The sequence below is a fragment of the Gossypium hirsutum genome, chromosome A09 (assembly GCF_007990345.1).
Source record: "Gossypium hirsutum isolate 1008001.06 chromosome A09, Gossypium_hirsutum_v2.1, whole genome shotgun sequence".
In the NCBI taxonomy this organism is placed as follows: Eukaryota; Viridiplantae; Streptophyta; class Magnoliopsida; order Malvales; family Malvaceae; genus Gossypium; species Gossypium hirsutum.
In genome coordinates, this window is record NC_053432.1 from 48,715,319 (window position 1) to 48,736,928 (window position 21,610).

At 33.3% G+C, this 21,610-nt stretch overlaps 1 protein-coding gene and 1 non-coding gene across 3 annotated transcripts; one reads left to right on the top strand and one right to left on the bottom strand.

Annotated features, from left to right (window-relative positions):
• Positions 1-6,072: 6,072 nt before the first annotated feature.
• LOC121206920 (small nucleolar RNA R71) lies at positions 6,073-6,178 on the top strand. Its single transcript, XR_005902092.1, has one exon. It is a non-coding gene; the product is annotated as a small nucleolar RNA R71 (small nucleolar RNA).
• Positions 6,179-9,542: 3,364 nt separating this feature from the next.
• On the bottom strand, positions 9,543-21,603 carry LOC107916973 (chromosome transmission fidelity protein 18 homolog). 2 transcript variants are annotated; one of them, XM_041077779.1, is made up of 23 exons: positions 21,148-21,603; positions 20,929-20,990; positions 20,314-20,451; positions 19,927-20,199; positions 19,299-19,385; positions 18,865-18,966; positions 18,697-18,762; positions 17,446-17,529; positions 17,307-17,368; positions 16,841-16,885; positions 16,550-16,623; positions 16,212-16,279; positions 15,279-15,347; positions 15,100-15,197; positions 14,838-14,919; positions 14,609-14,687; positions 14,439-14,526; positions 14,192-14,345; positions 12,981-13,172; positions 12,832-12,891; positions 11,408-11,724; positions 10,662-10,767; positions 9,543-9,757 (listed from the first exon to the last, which is right to left on the bottom strand). In XM_041077779.1, the coding sequence occupies exons 1-23, from the start codon at positions 21,554-21,556 to the stop codon at positions 9,704-9,706; spliced, it is 2,769 nt and encodes a 922-aa protein (XP_040933713.1). In that variant the 5' UTR covers positions 21,557-21,603; the 3' UTR covers positions 9,543-9,703. The 2 variants fall into 2 exon arrangements, with proteins under 2 accessions (XP_040933713.1, XP_016701847.2); XM_016846358.2 differs by having other exon boundaries at positions 21,094-21,603.
• Positions 21,604-21,610: the final 7 nt, after the last annotated feature.

The window sequence follows — 21,610 nt, forward strand, 5'->3', positions numbered from 1 at the left end:
GCACTCGGTGCCTCATCGAATAAATCTGAAGTAAGTGGTTACGCCCAACGCTATAAATAAATTTGACACCTAGTATCTCATCGGTTAAACCGAAGCAAATTGGCACCTAGTGCCTCATCAACTCGTATTCAAAATAAGTCTAAACTCTTCATATCCTATGGCATGCTACTTATATCCAACTTTACTCGAATAGTTAATAGGGATTCCATTTCACAATTCACTAGAATCAAATACTGTATTTCACCTTCATTTTCATCATAAACATATAAGTTACATATATCAACATTTTATCATCACATTACATACTCAATTTCACATTTACATAATATATATAAATTTTTCATAATTATTCAATTTAATCCTCAGATATATCAATCAATTCATTTCAACTCAAATCATTTCATTATCACAATTAACTCACCATGTATTCTTACCATTCACAAACAGTTCATAATGCAACAATTTACAAAGAGTTCAGATTATAGAAACACAAACCGTAAACTCCGAGCTATTTGTTGACGATCTTGTCTTTTCCTTTCTTTTTTCAAGACTCTGAGTCGACATTAGCTATGGATTAAAACAAATAGAATAAATTAACAATAAACATCCAAATTCGCATTCAATTGCTAAATCATACAACTTTTGCATATTATTCAATTTAGTCCCAAAAACTGGGAATAACATGATTTTCACATTTAGCCCCCCAAATCTAATGCCAAATTTTCTAGAGTCCTTATAGGACTTCCTATTTCTCAACTACACCCCAAATTTTAAATTTTCATAATTTAATCCTTGTACAAAATCGTCAATTGACTTTACAAATTAGTTTTATTTCACTTCTAACCTTAAAATCTATCAAAATAACACCTCAGAATTTAATTATTTAACAATGGAAACATTTTCAATCTTAAAAGATAACAAAAAATACTATATGGGTTAGCTAGCTCGTATTACCGGAGTTCCAAAAACATAAAAATCACAAAAATTGACTAAATTGAACTGACCAAATTAAGCTTGATAAATATAAACCCTTGTGTCATGCGTTCTCCCTCTATTTCTCTTGGTTTCGAAATGTGAAAACAAAAGAGATAATATGTTATCTCTTTCCATTTACTAAGTTTTCATCTTTCTTTAATTTTTATTTTATAATTTTTATTTGTTTAATAATTTATAATATAATATATCTATATAGAAATAAACTTCATTAATTGTCCATAGGTTAGTAACTTAGTGTATAATTGCTATTTTAACCCCTTGATTCAAGTTCTAATTATAATTCCTTAGTGAATTGCACTTTTACCACATATACAATTTAGTCCATGTACTAAAATTAAGCACTAATTCAATGAAATTACTTATCCGAAATTCAATTCGCTCCTAATATAACTTATTAAATATTTTATAAAAATATTTACGAGTCTAGTTTACAGAATCGGGGTTTCGAAACCATATTTTTTTTACATCACCAACTTTCAGATCGTTACAAAAATAAAAAACTATGATCACAAATTTGGAACGCCTGACCTATTTTCTTGATGTTGCTCAAGTTTGTCAAACAAGTCCGTTGTTCCAATTGTAATAGGTTATACCTACAACGAATAGAAATGAAGAAAACCACAATGTACCGGTGGACAAAGAAGAAGTAATGATACTTTCAAAACACTAGGGATGGTGTTCTCGATGTTGCTCAGTAGCTACAACTAAATTTTGGAGGAATAGTGGCTATTAAGGATGATTTAAACGGAGTTTTAGGGCTCTCTTAATGGGATTTTCACAAAAATCCCGGTAAATTTTGTGGAGATTAGAAAAGGAAAGTTGCAGAATTTGATATGTTGATGCGACTCAAGGGGTGTATGTCACGACACGGAGCCCAAAAATTCTAGGTTTTTTTGTTCGTAGTTTCATGTCGCGACATAGGCTATGTTTGTTGCGACATAGTCCTTGAATTTTTCAATATTGTTGCTTTGAAGTTTCATGTCACAAACCTAGGTCTGTGTGGCGACACAGCCCTTAATTTTTCCTTTTTTTGAGCTTTGAAGCTCTGTGTCACAACACGGCCTGTAAATTTCAAGAAATCATCTTTTCGGGGCATGTCAGACTCTTCGAGTTATGCCTAATCACCTTAATCCACCTCTAAAGGCATTTTTGCTCCCTAAAACTTTACTCATATCTTAAGTAAGACTAATTCAAATACTATAAATTCTAAAATCTAAAACATATATAATTTTACATTATTTACAAAAATATTAATAAAGTTTGATGGTCAATTTTTAAGTGTGGCTACCGGATTCGTTTGGTAAATCGTTAATTTCTATCATCGACTTTTTGTATCTCTATCGATCATCTTGATCCGTCCAACAAATGCTTACCTATCCCAAATCTTTCTATTTATCTTTCTCCCTTAAGCCATAAGTTCCTGCACACATGAGACTACAAAGATACCTTTGATAAAGGTTGTTAGGGGTGAAACAGTATAATGCAAAACAATCTTCCCCAATTATTTTTCTAGTCCCTCAATTTGGTAGTCATGGTGGCATTTGAACACTTCTATTTCACTATCGATTTTCATAAATAATTCATTTTTTTTCAAGATCAATGGTTGATCTAGAAGTGGCAAAAAATGGCCTACCCAACAAAATGGTAATCTCTTAATTCTCCTTAAAGTCAAGGACTACAGAATCCACAAAGATTATAAAACTTCTCACTTTAACTAATACCTCCTCAAGTACACCTTTTGGGCATACTAAGGCCATATCAACTAATTGCAATGTTATGGATGTGTTTTTTAATTCCCCCAATCTGAGTTTCATGTAGGTCGATAGGGGCATTAAATTAGTACTATCTCCTAAATCACAAAGGGTCTTACTAAAATCTCTATCCTCTATTTCTAAAGGAATTATAAAACTATCCAGATCTTTTAATTTGTGAGGTGTCTTTTTAGCAATTATAGCACTGCAAAAAGCATAAACATTAATTTGCTCTTTTTTTAACTTTTTATGCCTTAACATTATTTTTTTAAAATACTTAGCATATTTTGGAATTTTATCATTTAGCTCCAATAGTGGCAAATTAACATTGAGCGACTTAAATAAGTTAAGAAAACTTAGAAAGTCAACTTTGTCCCATTTCTATTTTTCCTCTAGCCTCAATGAGAATGGTATCTTTTTTGTGCTAGGATTTGAAATTACCCACTCAACTACTGGTTTGGCTACCTTCTCGGCTGGCTCCTCAAGCTTTTTTTCATCCAGGGCTTCCTTTACAGACTTTTGTACATTTTCATCTTTTTGGATGGGTGCACTAAGGTTATCAAGTGTTTTACCTGATCACAGGGTAATAGCATTCACATGATCATTCCTATCCTTCTGAGGATTATTCTTTGTATTACCAGGGATGCCTTGGCCACTTTGCTTTTATAGAAAACTATAACACCCCAAACCTAGCCTAAACGTTATGGCTGAATCTGGTTATGTCACATGGAATAGGTTTGAAAACAGAACTAACTTGATAAAAACCTTAATCTTATAAACCCTTACTTGCTTTCATTTATTTCAAAATGTTTATTCTTTTTCCTTAAAATCCTTTAGTGCGGAAACTTGTGAGAAACCATGATGTTTAAGCAATACAGTTTGTGATTTAGAAAACCTTGTTTAAGTAACCGTCGTTTTAAGAGAAATTATTTTGTTGAAGCATGCATAAAACAAGCAACAAAACTAAAACCATAGTTAAAGTCCATACAGTCCAGAGAGTCCCAAAAATTACAAACTCTCCAAAAACAAATACCGAAACTTAAATAAAATCATAATGCAAAATAAAACAGTTCTATGGCAAGTGGTCACCATCAAGTCCTCCGTTGCATCGATCCGCCTAACTCTTTGGATTACCTGTACAGCACAGACAAATAAGGGGTGAGTTTACGTAAACTCAGTGTGTAACCCAACAGAATTAAACATGCACACACAGAGAATATCACAAATCAGACAGATTCAGATTCGAGCCAAAGCCCATTTCAGATGCAGATACAAATACAGATATGCAAATCAGATATTAGAATCCTACCCCCATCCTCTACACACCATCTCCAACCATCTCTACACACCATGTGGGGTTTAAAACACCCACCCAGCCCTACACACCACATTATATCGATACTGCACATAACAGATTAAATGCAGCCAAGCTGCCAGAATATAGACGATAAACACCTTTCAGTACACTTCCTCCATATATATATCATTTCAACCCCAATATCAGATACAGAATATTTAGTTTTAGACATACAGATTAGCCATGCTCACATGCTTACATACGGATATAACATGCATATACAGATACATTCAACAGATAAATCAGTCATGCCTATTTACACAGAACAGAATAATAGATCTTAAGTTTTCAGGGTTTAAATAACCTTACCGACCCTACGGTAGGCCCACAGTCGTTTAGGACGACCCGTGGACCCTATAGAAAATCTTAGTATAATAGGCTCACATACCCTTGTGGCTTGCCCGTGTGGTCCACACGGCCTGGCTTAGTAATCAACATGCCTATGTGTCATGCCTGTGTGGGCCTATACGCCCGTGTAGCCCACACGCCCAACTTGGCCTAGTCCGTATGGCTCACACGGCCACACTCGAGCCACCAATAACCTTGTGCTGCACACGGCCATGCCTTGTCGATCACACGGCCTTGTCCTCTCACGCGGCCTACCATATGGCGTCGATAGTGGCCTTTTTTGGCTTTTGCCAAAACCTTGTTTTCTTCATTTCGGGTAAACACCTGGTACATTTTTTATGTGGAGACATTCTCGAACCACATAGCACCTAAAATTGACCAACATAAACACCAAATTAGACGTTTAAAACCGAACTATAATCGAACCCATAACAAGCTATTCACCTCTTAAGTAACAACCCCTTACCTCCGATCAACAGCGGTAATTCCCACAAAACTAAGTTCCTGACGAACGATTTCGAGTTCCTGAATTTTCCCCTAATGGCATAACGACAACCATTAATAACGAAGTTTAACAAGCGAAATAGAATTACCGTACTCAAACTCACTAAATTGAACTGTAACGGTATTGAACAGAAAAGAGCCACAAAACCACAAGACCCACCGATTTGTTGGCAATACAGTTCGAAAATAAAAAAAAAGTGATGAAGACGAAAGAGAGAAGAAAACGCAGGGGAGAGAGCCACAGAGAAAAGAAAACGTCAATTTTGGGGAAATTTGGAAAAAGAATTCAAACTGAACAACATCAGCAATCTGATAACCTCCCTACAGGACCTCCACACAACATACAGACTCCCTTACCACTTGAACTAGCAAGCTCATTCTGATGTGGTTTTGCAAATAACTAAATATAAACCCACTCCCCAAAGGCAAGGCTTAGATCAGAAAAATATCAAAATTTACCAAGGTAAGACTTGAACTTGGAACCTCTCACACACACCCAAAGCACTTAACCACTGAAGTAAATACATAGTTGTGTCAAAATTTCATGAAAACAGAGGTATAAAACTTGAGGCGTTACAAAAACTCATCATTTGACTCATTTAGTTATGGAGACTATCCATTTGGGACTCGAGTCAATTGCACGTGGAATGGACTTGTTGAAGCTCCGTTTTCATTATTTGCATCTCCCCTTCTAGTCTGTCTAGCCTTTGGCCACATACAATATGGTTATTCCTCATAAATTTGTCCTGAGATCTCTACATATATGGAGATTAGAAAGGAGGATTCAGTCGGTTCCATCATGGATTTCAGAATGTGGCCCATAGCCCCAAGTCAGCTCCATCATTGATGGTTTAATGATGGTTTCCAAACAGTTCAACATTTCCAAAAAAATTTTATACTTACCTCCTTGTGGATAGCTTTTACCGTTGGTGGTTTTGGATTGTAGGCGAACCTCTCATTATGCCACATATATGAGTTCATAGTCATATCGTCAATTAACTGATAGACTCACTTGTATGTGTGGTTCATAGGGGCTCCTTCGACTACTTTATCCAAACTAGACTTTAGATACCATCCAAACCATTATAGAAAATTTTCATTTGGAGTCACTCTTGCATCTTGTGATAGGGACACTTCCTCAGCAGCAACTTAAATTGCTCTCATGCCTCATACAATGTTTCACCCTCAATCTGCTTGAAATTTGCAATATCATGTCTGAGCTGAAAGGTTCTGCTAATAGGAAATTTTTTGTGTAAAAATCTTCCCGCTAGATCGTCCCATGTAGTTATGGAACCTGGTTTCAACCAATCAGTTGTGTTATCACATAAGGAAAAGGGAAACAATCGAAGACGAACAGCTTCATCAGTGACCCCGGTATGTTTGAATGTATCGCAAAGTTGAAGGAATCGCTTCAAATGTTGATTCGGGTCCTCCATCATATTCTCTCAGAACTGCAAGGTGTTCTGAGTCATATGAATTGTAGCCATTTTGATCTCAAAATTATTGGCATCAATCGTCAGTCTCTCAATACTGCCTCACACGGCACCTATAATTGGTAGTGCATAATCACGCAACGTCCTTTGAGCCATCAATAGCTCTCCCTGAATATGTTTTTGGTTCAGATGGATCGTCAAATAATGGATTTTCCCAAGGTAAATCAACTACCATGGGTGGATCATTTTGCATCAATTGACAGTCGCATCTATAAAATCGCTTTGGATCAGAATGTAACTTAATTGGAATGTTTTCACTTCGAGTCTTACACTGAAATCAAAGCCAAAGAATAAAAAATAGCATAAAATTTAAAATTAAAAACAACAAAAATAAATATAAAAATCATATCTATAATTTTTTATTTTTCTATTTATCCTACTAATTGTAGAAAATTAAAATAAATTTAATGTCAAAACCTCCTCGACAACGGCGCCAACAACTTGACTGTCGCCAAACATGCAAACATTTGGGATGGAAATACTACAGCAAAAAGATATATAATAAAGCAGCAATATCCGCAATTATACAGGTCAAATTGTAATATAATATTGAACAGGATACAAGAAGTACTCCGAGGATTGTACCCAATGGAGGATGGATTAAACTTAGTATTATCTTCTACAATAACAGGTCTAAACAATAATCACTGAAAATTATATTACAATAATTAATAATAAAGATAATTAATAATAAAAATTAAGGACATAAAAAAATTATTAAAAATAAATTGATAAACAAGAAATCTCAATTAACAGACAAAAGATTAACTCGCTTCAGTGGTTGTAATCAATTTCAAAACTCAAGTTTTAATGAATTAGCTAATAACTAACCAATTATTATCTCTCGACCTCTAACTGATTAATTCATCGATAAAAACCACTTATCTATCGACCTCGCAATTTAAGCCAAGATAAATTATGAGGTGCTCAGTAGACTTATCCTCTCGGCCTATCTACCTAGATTACTTCCCAAGATTGTCAATCCTAAAGTTTAAGCATGCATAATTTAAACCAACTAATTCTATGGTAAACCCTTATTTTCCCATTAATTACTCCCACATTCGCTCGTTAATCATCTTAAAAGAATTAGCTACTCATGAATCTAGATGTCATTTTCCTTAGAATTAATTTAATCATGCAAAACACACAAATTAAGCTAAAACAATATGAAGATAGAAATTTTTTAAATAATTTTAGGAAGTGTTTGGAAAGCCTTGGATTTGAGTGTAATTACTTGTAATTATACAAGGGTGACATGTTTGGATAACTACTATAATTGGTGGGTCCCATCAAATTGGGTGTAATTAGTGCACCCTAATTATACTTTATGATTCTTGAAGTAGGGAAGGGTGAGAATTTGAGTAATTACATAGGTAATTATACCTAAATCCAATTTTAAAATTTTATTCATATACAAGTTATAAAAATTATATTATAAGCATAAATACGTATGAGTGTTTGAGATGATTATGGTTAAAAAATTTCTTATATTATAAATTTTATAAAATTATATTATAAAAATAATTTATTTTTTTTGTAAATTTATAATAAAAATTATATTATTTTAGAAAAAAAATATTTTTTAATCTTACAAAATTTCTAAATTTATGATAAAAAAATTTTATTATAAAATATAATTTGTATGTCATAAAAGTGTTAAAATATGTTTGTGTAAAAAAATTATGACTAAGAAGTATGAACATAACTTATTTATGTGTTCATGCTGTATTATTATAAAAATAATAGACTTATTCAATAAAAATTGTTATAATTTTTTTGATTATAACTAATTTATAAAAAAAATAACTTTTTAAAGTTATGACAAAAAATTATATTATTTTTATAAGAAGTGTTATAAAAGTTTTGGACAATTTATAGGATATTTTTTTTATATAAATGAAATATATTATAATTTTCATATTATTTTTTACTCAATTTATGTATTATGAAAAAGGATATAATCGAACATAAGTCTTTCTCCAAACTAAGTTTATATAAGCTTTTATAATTAAAGTTATAGACTATTTGGATTGTGAATCAAATATTATATGGTCAATGCTAATTGTACAAATAGAAAATATTTTCTTCCACCATATCGTGAAATATGATACCATTTAAGAGAATTTTGACACAAGCACCGTAGATAGCTATAGCTCGTGAACTATTTAATTTGATACACTTAAGGCTTCGAAATGTAGTTGAGAAAACAATCGTTGTTTTTAAAAAAATTTCTCATATTAACATCATCACCTTACTATAGAACAAAAAAATAAGGTTGTATTGTACTAACAAGTTGCATATTTCATAACTTCAATCATAAGTGGAATTGAGATGATCCATACTTTAAATAGTACATGGAAGAAGAAGATTTTGATAATATAATGATGCAAATTCATATTCATATGATAATAAACTCTATCAATGACTAATAAATAATGTTATGGACCATATGTTAAATATTAGAAAAGGAATAACCCACCAAATATACACTAGAACAATTAAATAAAATTACATATAATGTTTATTTTTCTTGTTATTTCTATTAATAATCATATTATTAACTACTTTTTAAGGCTAACATAATAGATAATTTGATTTTAATTTGTGTTACTTGTTTAAAAATTATTTTTATCATACTAATAAATTTTATAGTAATTAATATTTTTTACAAATAAATTATATAAGTATGTAATTATAATTTGTACTACCAAACATAACATAAAAAATTATGACATAATTACACTCTATCAACCAAATACATTTAAAAATTTACAATTCTTATAATTACCACCCTAATAATTGCTTTCATTTAATTATTTTATTTTGTCCAAACTTACCCTTAATAAATTAGCAACTTATTTAAAAATATAAATTCATATTTAATTTTATCTTTCCATATACTTATTAATTCATGCTCATGTTATGTTACCGCATCTAAAGTTAATAATCTAAGTACTATTTGATCAATTCCAAACTCACGTACGAGACAAGATCTTAAAATACGAGAAAACATCTAAGTAAAGCAAATCATCCTGTTTCTAATTGCTCTTTTAACTTTCTTTTTCTTTTTTTCTTTTAAATACGGAAAAGATGTACAAGAAAGAGACTGCTTTTCCATATATATAAATAAAAACACTTGTAAGAAATGTTGTCATTATATAATTTTGGAATTTGAAGGGCAAATAATATCAGTGCGTTCAATATCGCACATGAAATTAGCAGCTGCTGAGTGCTGGACAAGACATGAAGATTCATTATAGCAGAAAATCGCGCATTCGAACCGGCCTCTTCACGGCATTGGTAAAACCCTGCATGTAAAAGGAAAGCAAAAAACAACACAGTATTGCATCATTTTCTAGTTTGATAACAATTGCACAGCCAGAAGATGAAACTGGGAATTTGAAGTCATTAAAGCAAGCCATCAGTGACATATCACCAAATTCCAGAAGGTAGCTGAAAATACGTAATCTCTACATATGTTACTTCAACTATTTATTTTAAGTAAACATGTATGATACAAATTCGAATATAAGTACGGGAAAATGATCCTTCAAATATGTGGAAATACTTTGAAAATATAATCATACTTGTACCAGATACAAACTCATATCCAACATCACCCCTGAGTCCAAACAAGACACACACGCACATATTAGGCTACCCTACAATTTTGGGCATTCTTCTCAAAATCTTGTCTGAGAATGGACCCAAATTGCTAAGTTATTTTAACTTGTAGGTTATGCAATAGTAAAGTCTTTTATTTATAAAAAGAGGCTTAGCACGCATGAGAGGCTAATAAGACAGAGAAGAGGAGTGAATTATTTGAAACTACTTCCCTACACACCTATGCTAGACTTCGCAATTTATCATGTCTAAGATATTATATATGTATATAAATTTTAAAACGCGAGATTTGATACGTTCATGTTTTTGTGTTATTTTGCTGTCATGTTATGTTTTGTGTTTAGCTCCAGTTATTTTCCACACAAATCTATTGGTCAAAAAGGCAGAGCATCAATATGTTGTTAACCAAAGAAAAAATGGGAACGCAACACAACACTTTGTAGAAAATCCCTTTCAGCAAAACCTTAGGGTTTCATTTTAACATAACATTCATGGCATGACCAAGCAACCAGGTTTTCTATTAGTCATTAACTCGTTATGTACTAAATTTCAGCTTTGATAAAATGAAGCTAAACGATAGGAATTTACCTCATTAAATTTAAATAACAGAGGCCGCAAATCTCTTTCCAACGTCACTTCCTTCACTACTGCAATTTCAGAATCCAGAGAACCTCTGCTGCTTGGTTTTCTAAACCTGGATTATAGTTGACAAAATCTCAACAAATATAATATATATACAGTTATATAAACTGTAGTCAATATATTCTGGTATGGTCCACTGATTTTTTTTATAAATCAGAAGAGATTCCATCTAGAACTGGCACTAAACCTTCATTTGCTACAGTTGACTTATAATCCAAGGCAACATAGTTGATTACTCTAAAAGAATGACATGCTCACTTAACAGACAGACACCAATGGCTGTATACAGCAGCAAGAGAAAGGATCAGGTGAAGACAGCTAAAAAAGCCAGAGATTTACCAAGTATTTAGAACAGGTGTTCTAAAGCTGAAATGAAAAGGTGAGAACAAGATCAACCAGAGTAACCTTCAACTAGATTGACTTTGGCTTAACCCAAATACTTAATCATCTGAAAAACAAATGTATGGGAAGTCTATCGGAAATAAAGCATGAGTCATAGTTCATACGGCCATCAAACATAGCAAAGAAATAGGAAGGGTATGAAGTTGACTTGCCGGGAGGAATTGTCACTTAAATTAGCCACATTTTTATTCTCAAACTTTTACAAAGTTTAGCATAACAATAACAAGAAGAATAAAGAAGGAAAAACTTATTATAAATCAAAATAAAAGGAAAGAAGTCAAAAAGATCACCTTTCAAAGAAATCAAAACCACTACGTGCCTTCCTGACATCTGAAGTGGATTTTTGCTTTGCCTCCACGGTGGCACTTCTGCTAGAAACCAAAGATGATGAAACTGTGGAGGTACTAAGATTACCTTGCCTTGTATTTGATATATTCTTCGCATTTTCAAAGGTCTTTGTGCCTGCACCAGCATTCTCACCAATAGTTTTAGCACATTTGGCTACACTGGCCCCTTTCCCTACAACGCTCTGGTCTCCATTGCAGCATCCATCTGTTCTCTGCGCAGATTTCCCAGTGCTTACTTGCAAAATCTTTTGCTTCTCAACCTGAAATCAGAAAAAATTCCAAAAGCCTTCACAAGTAAGAACACTGTATAAAAGCTTTTACTTTTTCCTTTTCTGAAAATAAAATGTTGAAGACTGTAACTCGACAGACAGAAGAGATTTCAATCTAAGGAAGAACATGATGTTAAAAAGTTTATGCTAAACGCTGCTTCAAGCTTAAAATCCACCAAGCACAAAGATGATACTTAAAAGAACTTTAAATTAAGAGGATAGGGATATTAAACTCCTATCTATACTAAATTGATTAATTTAATATTTCTCATAGTGGTTTCAGAAGAAAGAAAAATTGTAACTCATGACAAGTCTAGAGTGGAAGTAGGTATCTGGGAAAATGCACCCAAATAATGAAGATTAAATCCATGAAAATGACACCTAACAGTATTTCCAAGTTTTAAAATCTAATTATGAATTGCTTGAGTTTGCATGCCACTAAGCCTACAAAGCTTCAAAAAGTAACAAAACTGCAATATCATTGTTCTGTCAAATAAATGTCTTTACAACACACATTTGTTCATCTGGCTAGGAAAAATAAATATGTTGAGCCATGACTATCGTATGATCTATCATCAGTTCATTTGAGATATAAAATAAAACCTTGAAACCATTTAAAGAAATATTTGGAAACAGCAATGCCATCAAGAACTTTAGAAATAAGTTTCATGGCACCAGAATAAAATAACTTTTTCACTGTATAAGTTCTTTTATTTTATTGCTTCTTTTAGAATCCCTTTTACTCGCAATAAATGTCTTACCAAGAACAGAACAAAAAGTGTTATCCTATAGCTCACATATGAGGATCACTCCCCCTATTTACATGATACTTCCCAAAAAATGGCAACCACAAATTTGTTGGATTATTTCCAGTTACATAAAAGATTACAGAGATTAAAAGGGATAGTAAATAGTCAGAATCCGGTGAGTACTAAAGTAATCTATTTCAATGTTGTCTGTCTAAAGCAACTACAGCACCAATAACAATCATCAAGCTATATGCCAACAGAGACAGGCATCAGCAAACATCAAACTAGCATATCTTAAAAATAAAGCAGACAAAAATACAGCATATTGTCAAGTAACTACATTACATACCTCATGCAATAAAACCTGCTTCATAGCTAAGGCAAGTACATGATGATCTGATCTGTAATCCTGCTTATATCAAAGAGAGATATTCAGGTCAAAATCATGAAATTTTGAATAAAGTTGCATGCCATTAAACATAAAGCACAGCTAGAAACCTTGTAAGCAATAAACTCGCCAATGGGGGGCTCAAAAGAGAGTGCTGATGCATCTGAAACTGCTTCATGTCCCATGTTACTGGACAGTGAATCAGACTTCATGTTCTTATAGGTGATAGAATAGGAAACCATCACATTTACTAATTGAGTCAAATTATTCTTCTCAGTTTCTGATAATAAGTGCAATGCCACCTGTTGAAGGCACAAGAAAAGCCACAGAAATGAGATGGAAGAACTGCTATATTCTTTTTCTTTATTTCTTTCTTTTTTTTTTTTTTGAAAGAAACTGCTGCATTCTTTTAATAAGAGAATAACATGAAAATAGAAAAGGAACATTCTAGATACATGAGAGAGATGATGGGACACCAAAAATAGTAACAGTAGGCACCCTATATAATGATCAAAGAATTAATATCAAGTAAATCAACATTAAACAATTAATATTGTATATTACTTTGTATCTAAATGTGCACGTGCACAGCTAGAAAAACTAGTAAGCAACCGAATGACTAATACTAACTATCTTTACAAAACTCGATAGCATAACTAGCACAAAGAGCCCAGCATCTAAACAAAAATGTGGCAACATTGTCCATAACGTCATCCCTTGGAATTAAATTTACCTTTTCTGATACAAATCCATGGATAGATTTTAAGGGTCAAAATTTACTTGGAACTCCTGAAGATCCTTTGTTAGATTATAGTTTGCTTAGAACAAATAAAACTTACATGGGGATTGCATACTAAACCTTAGGGACACTACCTTTCCAAAAGTCTGCACCTATTTGATTGCATCTAGCCTTGCCCAATGTTAAACTTCTTGCTTACGTTGTCAATAATTCACCTTCCAAGCATTCTTTAATACCAATAGGAACATATTAAAATTGCAAACAAGATAAAGTTATTTGTTTATACAGTTCAATCAAAATGCATATGCAAATTCCACTGCAGAACACAATTAATTGTAACTGTGCAAAAGACTTTTCCAGTATTAATGAAAAACCAATCTCCAATCAACAAATAGTGGTTCAGCTAACACATTAAAAAAGGAATACATGTTTTGCTGTAAAAAAAGACACAAACCATGAGATGCAAGATACATTATGTTTGTATGCTTCAAGAACTTGCTTAATTTACCTAAATAAACAAAAGAAAAGAAAGAAATTGAAGCCATAAAAGGTCAAAGAATTAAGTAAATTCAAATCAATTACCGGCCTAAAGTTTGGTGGTGACAAGATATGCAACAAAGGAGATATCAAGTCCTCTATGCAGGACTTTGTTGATAAATGTCTAGAAATGTAAGGTGGAATTTTCTGGTGCCAAGCCCTTAAAATATCTGTCTTTTCCATCAGCATAGTACGGTATCTGAAGCATTGCACCAAATACAGTATTATCGACTGTTAGTCCTCCATGTTTGGCATTGGGTTCTTCAGAACCTGGGCATGGAGTAGAGATTACCTTTGAAATGACTTTGGCCACTCAAGAGTTGGCTTTTGGACTTGGGCAACTATCCGATGCAAAGTAATTGCAACAGAAGGCTGATAAACTGCAGTGAAAGATAAAATCAGATGAGTGTTTAGTGGCCATAAACATGCCAGGGATTTGAAGTTGGTACTGCATATGTTCACCTTGAAGGGACATTTGCTGTGTCCGCATAACATACTGTTGCATTACATCAGAGATGCCAAGAGAATTCAAGCATTTGACCTTGAAATATCATGAGTACATGGTAAAGATTTCATTGTGGAAAGAGAACAAGGTAAACAATATTGTATTGCCATATTAATAGGCCATCTACAAATACTTCAGATAAGTTGAATAGGTCATCTACAAATACTTCAGATAGGCAAGCCTTACTGTCTTATGCATCACTGGATCATGAAACCGGAGCTGCAAAATGTTTTCATGGATCCCATCCAAAATTACATCATAATCACCACTGCACAGTCATTCATAACTTAAGGTTAGAAGCAAAGGAATTAAATCAAAAAAAAAATGCAAAAGGCTTGCTGGTCCACTACAAGGATCATCACACCTTTTGGAGGGAAACATGAAGCGAAAAATAATAATGTTCAAACAGAATTGTAATAAAAGACATTGAGAGGCATCTAATATCTACCGGTTAGATATGAGGGCATGCAGAAAGTCAAATTCACCATAGCTGCTCCCAGAACTAGTGTTAGATTTCCTGTCCCGCTTTGTTCTTTTATGAAAAATCTGAAGGACAGCAGCCTCAAGTGAAAAAATGCTTCAAAGGATAAATAACAAAAACAATTCCAAAATAAGCCACTACCATACCTCTCTCCATATGTCAAAAGCGCTTTTTGAGACATCCTTCCGCCCAACTACTTGTGAACTGATGTCCATCTAGAAAGAGGAAACCATGCTAATCATTACTCATTGCCCTAAATAAAACGCCCAAGCTTTAAAATGTTGAAAATGGAAAAAGAGAAAAAAGAATTAGACTCAAAAATAAACAATTGCAATCATTGACAACAATGATTAAAGAATAAAGGGAAGAAGGGAACAATGTGTAAAAATTGTTAAGTTACTTGTCACAATTGATTAAACGCCAACCATAACCTATTAGATTGAATCAATGAAAGCAGTTAAAAAATTATCTAAACTACCGAAAGGCTATAACGTCTAAGATTATCAAGCAAACTTGCATAGGAAAGAGACACCACATTTCATTCATCTAAAAATATATATATCAAAAGAAAGAAAAGAAGGTTAGAGTTACAGTAAAGCTACGGTAAAAGATCTTCAAGTGCTGATGTAGCCATTAGAAATGACTAACAATTCAAATGAAACAAATTATAGATTATACTAATCCATAAACTTCATCTTACAGATACCAACATATATGAATTCTAGACTTCACTGTAGAGCTGGTCAATTAATAGCCTCCTATGTAACAAAATTTAACGTTGAGGTTTAAAATTATTTAGTTTTGGTGTTAGTTATAACTATTATACACTTACCAGGCATCACATTACACTTGAAAGTAAAACATTTTAAATTGGCGCAGCAAAAAATTCTATTTTCCTGACTCTTCCCATAAGGAAAGTCTGAAAGGACAATTCTATTTTAGCGGGCAGTATCATTCATTGAATCTTAAACCTTTAACTTCTTTCTGAAATTAGTAAGATTAGCCAAAACCCTTCCAGCAACAGTGCTAGATTTCTTAATGAATGCATTCAAAACCATAAGATGACATAAAAGTCTTACCACATTGAGGGTTTCGTTCTTCTTTTGGAGAAACTGGAGAGTGTTCAAACATGACCGTATATCACATTCTGAAACATTTTAACCAAAGGGAATAAAGATAAGTACATTTGAAAAAAAAAAAAAAAGGCAGGAAGAAACACAACTAAAATAGTTCATATTATTAAAGCCCAAATATAAAAATGATATCTTGAGATTAGACTAGAAAAAACAAAGGCCTAAATAGAACCAGAACCATGAGAGAAAAAGCAATTCGCAACTAAAGAAGCTTTAGTAATAATATGAATATCTTCACTAATGGAAGTAAAAGAACATCCTCGAAAACAAGCAACAAAACTCACCGGTGAATTCCGCTAGTGCAGTAAGGGCAATGGAACTTGTTTTCATTCCCTCCCTGTTACAAATATACTTGAGCCTGTAAAAGAAACATAATTAGAAAATCAAGCTCACTAATTAATTGTTCTTCCTAGTTATGAATATATTTTCCATCACACAATCAAGTTGTATTGGAAACTAATAATAGCTAATATAAATATGTTAATTTCCTTTTTTAAGGACAATTATGCAATGAAAACACCGGAAGCAACTTGAAGCATCATAACCATTAAGTAATAATATTGCAGAAGAATCACCTGCTTACTACACGACTCACCGTTGGCTGGACAAATATATGAACCCTGGAAAAAATATTTGGTATTGTCAGGATAATAATTTTAAGCACCTCAAAACTCCACTAAGGAGGGAAAAAAGAGGAAATTTCCAGGTATAACAAACAAACAATAAAAATGAGTTCTATAAGCTGGCAATCATTAGTGCTACCATTAAACAAGAGGTCAAAAGGCATTTCATCCACACTAGTTATGTGCCTAATGCAGCAGAATCAATGCACCTTTTAATTCAAATACTCTTTCCTTCAGGAGCAGAAATGCCAACAAAAAGGAATAAAGAGATTATCAAAAGAGTTCCTTCTTATAAATTGAGGCAAAAGAAACAAAGAGCTAGTAACACTTGCCAAGTGACCATTCAAATAATAAATGCCATGAGCACCAGGTCAAAATCACCAACATGCTTACTACTGTTGACAGCTAAAGAACTTACTTTGCTATCTGACGCAATGGTCTTAAAGCAGGTGCATAGAGGTCATTACATATGCAAATCACCTACATAGATGGCCCAAAAACTTAGTGTCACCTACAAAATATTACCAAACAGCGCACATATGGCATTTCAAACTCACAGGTCTTGTTAGGGATGCAGTTTTACTTCCTTTTTTCTTAGCATTATTTTCCTTCCCAAAATCATGCTTCTTTTCAGCAGACACCTGCATCAAGTGATTGTATGATTCATGAACTGTACATAAAAACTACAAGACCCAAATAAATGAAGTAACTGAATCGGAATCCCAATTTGAAATGATTTTATAACTTCTCAACTTATAAAAGGAAATCTATTAACATGAAGGGGAAATGTCTCAACCAGGACAGATTTCCTTTCCTTCCTGTAAATAGATTACCCTCAAAATACAGTTAATTACAGAAAACGTTTAAAAAGAACCAAAGAAACTGATCACCATCAAAAAAATAAAGGAATAGAATCAAGTAAACATATGACTCACTGTCCTATTGACCAATAGAATTGTAGTGATGCACTTTTTAGCACACTAATTTAACAAAGATTATCCTATGGCTTGTGCTAACTTAGACAATACTAACAAAGTATAAAAATTTTGGAAATTCTTAAGAGAATATTTTGGCATTTCTTTTGAGTAACTGAAAGTAACTTTTTAGTTGAGCCAAGCCAAGCTCTAGTCATAATAAACTCAAGCTCAACACAAAATTTGAGGCTCAACCCTTGGCTCAAGCTCAAAGGAGTTTCATTTTTAAAGCTCGAACTTGAGTCAATATAAAGATCAAACTATTTGAGCTCACTCAATTATATTCATTTACCTAGCAAAATTTGAGTTTGATTAACATGCTTGGCTTGAAGCTCATTTATTTGCGCTCAAGTTCGTGTTCAAGTTCAAGTTCAAGTTTGACTTGAAAATTTCCATTCCTAACTAAAAAATATATTAGAAATAGAAAAACTCAATTAGACTTGCATACTACTTAAGTCAAGCATTAAGTCACTCAAATTCAACTCACTTGATAGCTAAAGATGCTTGAGCTCAGCTCAACAATAATTGAGCCAATTCAGTTTTTTTGTTTTGTTTTATGAGCCAAACCTGAGTATCTTGCACGCAAAGATGATGTCTTGTTTACACCCCTAGTTTTTATAAATTGATAATAATTAAGCTTTCTCTACCTTTTAAAGTTTTAACCACCATGCAGGAAAAAATAACTATAAAGAGAACACCAAAATGCTGACTGAAAGAGAGAATATAAAATCAAAGTAGATATTGAAGATCGTTTGAGCATGTCGTAACTAGATGCATGATTGGAATATGCTTCACAAAAACCACAGGACATCAACAGTCAGAACCGTGCCATACCATCTTCAAAATAACCTCCACAGCACCCTTCCCATCACCAAGAGCTCCATCTATTTCATCAATCACCTACAAACAACTCAATAAGCTTTTGTTTGAGTATCATCTTGCGTAAACAAATAAATTAAATTAAACTATGAGACTTTCAAAAAGAAATAATTAATAACCAACCAGACATTTGGGTCTTGCATCAGCCATGACAGAGTTCATCTGAACAACATCAAGGATTTTGGCTTCAATTGTTGATGCTGATCGATCATCGCTAGCATTAACCTACACAGGACTCTTATCAAATACTTAAAAAGATTAATGCAGAATACAAATATTAAACAGAAAAATTATGTTACAAAAATATGCAAGAAGTAACAGAACATTCTAGACATATCAATTGAGAAATATGATGCTTGTGAAAATTAACAAGACATCCATGACTCTATAAAATCCTTTTTAGCCAATTAAAACCTCTCGGTCAAAGTAAATCATATTTAATACATAGTAACAGAGAGGCAATCAGAAACAGCTTAATGCAATGGTTGAATGCTACTATCCTGCAATGTTGATGAACCTATGGGACCTTGCATGAGTAAAAGGTAAACACAAAAGACCTCCACAACACGGTATCCACAATGATTTGCAGCTACATGCGCTAGTGTAGTCTTTCCAAGCCCCGGGGAACCGCAAAGTAGAAGAATCTGCAATTTTCATAAGATTCAATTAATGATGGATTTCAAACTTAGAAGTTGATAATTAGCACTAAAATATGATGAAGCAAATTAACACTTTCTAATCTACTAGAAATGCGTTGTCTTATTTAAGAGCACCAAACAAGATAAGAAATTGATGGTTTCTCAACTAAGGAGTCTGTTAAAAACCAGATTACATTTATTGTGATGCATGTAACATATCAAAGAATTCAAACAAAACCAGCTGCTAAGTTGAAAAACTAAAATTTCTTTCAACTGACACCAAGAGATATTGAAGTATAGTAAACACAGAAGTAAACCAGAGCTACTCGGAACGGATCAATTTGGTTTTCCAAATAAGTACTTAAAACTGTACACTGCTCCTTCTAGAACGTGATGTCATAGAACAGCCTTCTCTTGTGATATTTCTTTTTGGTGCCAATTTGAAATGATTTTATAACTCCTCAACTTATTGAAGGAAAACTATTAACAGGAAGGAAAGGAAATGTCTCAACCAAGACAGATCTCTCTCAAATATACCATTGCTTACCTTCTGTTCTGGTGGACCAGTGAGCCTTGAGTTTTTGTTCCAAAAGTCCTGCATACCTTTTAAATTATTGGTCCCATGATCCACATTATCAATGTGGTTGTTATTTCCGTTAATCCATCTATGTCCTCTATTCTTTCTTGAAAAATCCATATCAAAAGATTTTTTATGTTGAGTAGAAGAATGTCGTCTGAGAGCTGACAAAACTTCATCTGAGGTACTCCTAATTTCGGATCCAAAAACACAGGAATCCCATTGTTTTAACCACAATAGGACCTGCAGTAAGATCACCATCAGAACTTGATAACTAAAGATATATATACATACGTACATAAAGCTTAAAACAATTATAGTCTCCATGAACTACATATGTAAATAACTAGTATGTACCTCACGATTTGTTTGTTCATCGCTAAGGAGCTCAGTGAATGAACTTGGAGCATATTTCTCGACCCAAAGTTGTTCATGGACCATAGTTGTCTCGGGAATAGTTATATCATTCTGATGTTCAGAACTTGCTTCCAAGGCCTTCAACACCATATAAATGAATTGTAAGAACAATTCTTTCCATAGCAAAATTATATGACCACTAGAACTGCTAAATAGTAAAGCCAAGGGCAAATTTCAATTTAGTTGAGCACAACATAGATCAAAGAAAAAGATTCAAAACTATTACTATCTAGACACTAGCGTGACATGAAAAGAAATTATGGCTGACTGTTAAATCTTCTATAGTTTCCCCTAGTTTTGACTTTCATATTTGATAATATTGTACAAGAATGTAATCTTCACTTTGTTTGCTACAACTCTTTCATATTAGAAAGATTGCAATATAAGGAAACAATTTCGTGTAGCAGACTCCAATTCCACAAATACTCTAGCATGTAGACACAAACAAATGAACATTTTCAAAATCACTTTAACATGTTAGTGAATTTATTCAAGATTTGCAGCATTAAAGAGAGAGGGGGGAAAACCCTTCAATTTTTGTAAATGGCAATGTACCTTGGCAAAAGCTTGTTGTTCCACTCTTTGCAATAGAACATTGATTGGTTCAGGAAGAAGGCCTGCAAAGAAATTAAACATTAATTCAAATAAACATAAGAACCATATATTATAGTTGAGAATTTTCATTTTTTTTCTAATTATCCTAAATTTTGCATAAACTACTTTTAGATCGTTCTTTGAGATTCAATTTCTCCAATCCTTCATCCCTCTGCGCACCGCTAATCTTCGCATAAACTCTTTCGCCACCACTTGGCGCAGTGACAGGCATGCAATCGCCATTAATTGCCGACATAAACCTTGACAAATAAACTTCCTCATCCTTTTCAACTGCAACCTCAACGTTAGTTTCCTCTGGCGGAGCGTACCGCAGCCAATCTTCTTCCTCCTCCTCCTCCTCCTCCTCCCCAATATCAATTCTTTTGGTTCTCTTGTTCTTCTCGGGTGGAGATTCGATTGCGTCGGAGTTTCGAGGTCGTTTTGAGCCGTCGGTTTCAAGATTTTTCAAGGGCGGTGATTGTGGAGGAGAGGAATCGGACGGGGGAGAATCTATGTAGGGTTCTTCATAAAAATGGGAGTTGGCTTCCAGTAACTCGAGCTCTTCAGGGAGCGGAATGTCCATGTCCATAGGAAGGAGCAAAGTCAAAGTGCCGGAGACTGTGAGAGGGAAAAAAGAAGGGGA

Bases quoted from the DNA above. Each gene is read 5' to 3' on its own strand.
- LOC107916973 (XM_016846358.2), bottom strand. From the start codon at position 21,556: ATGGACATGGACATTCCGCTCCCTGAAGAGCTCGAGTTACTGGAAGCC. The intron at 18,967-19,298 runs GTCTTTTGTGTT...AGTCCTGTGTAG, and splicing joins GTGGATACCGTGTTGTGGAG to GTTAATGCTAGCGATGATCG. The intron at 13,173-14,191 runs GTAATTGATTTG...TGCCTTCAACAG, and splicing joins CACCACCAAACTTTAGGCCG to GTGGCATTGCACTTATTATC.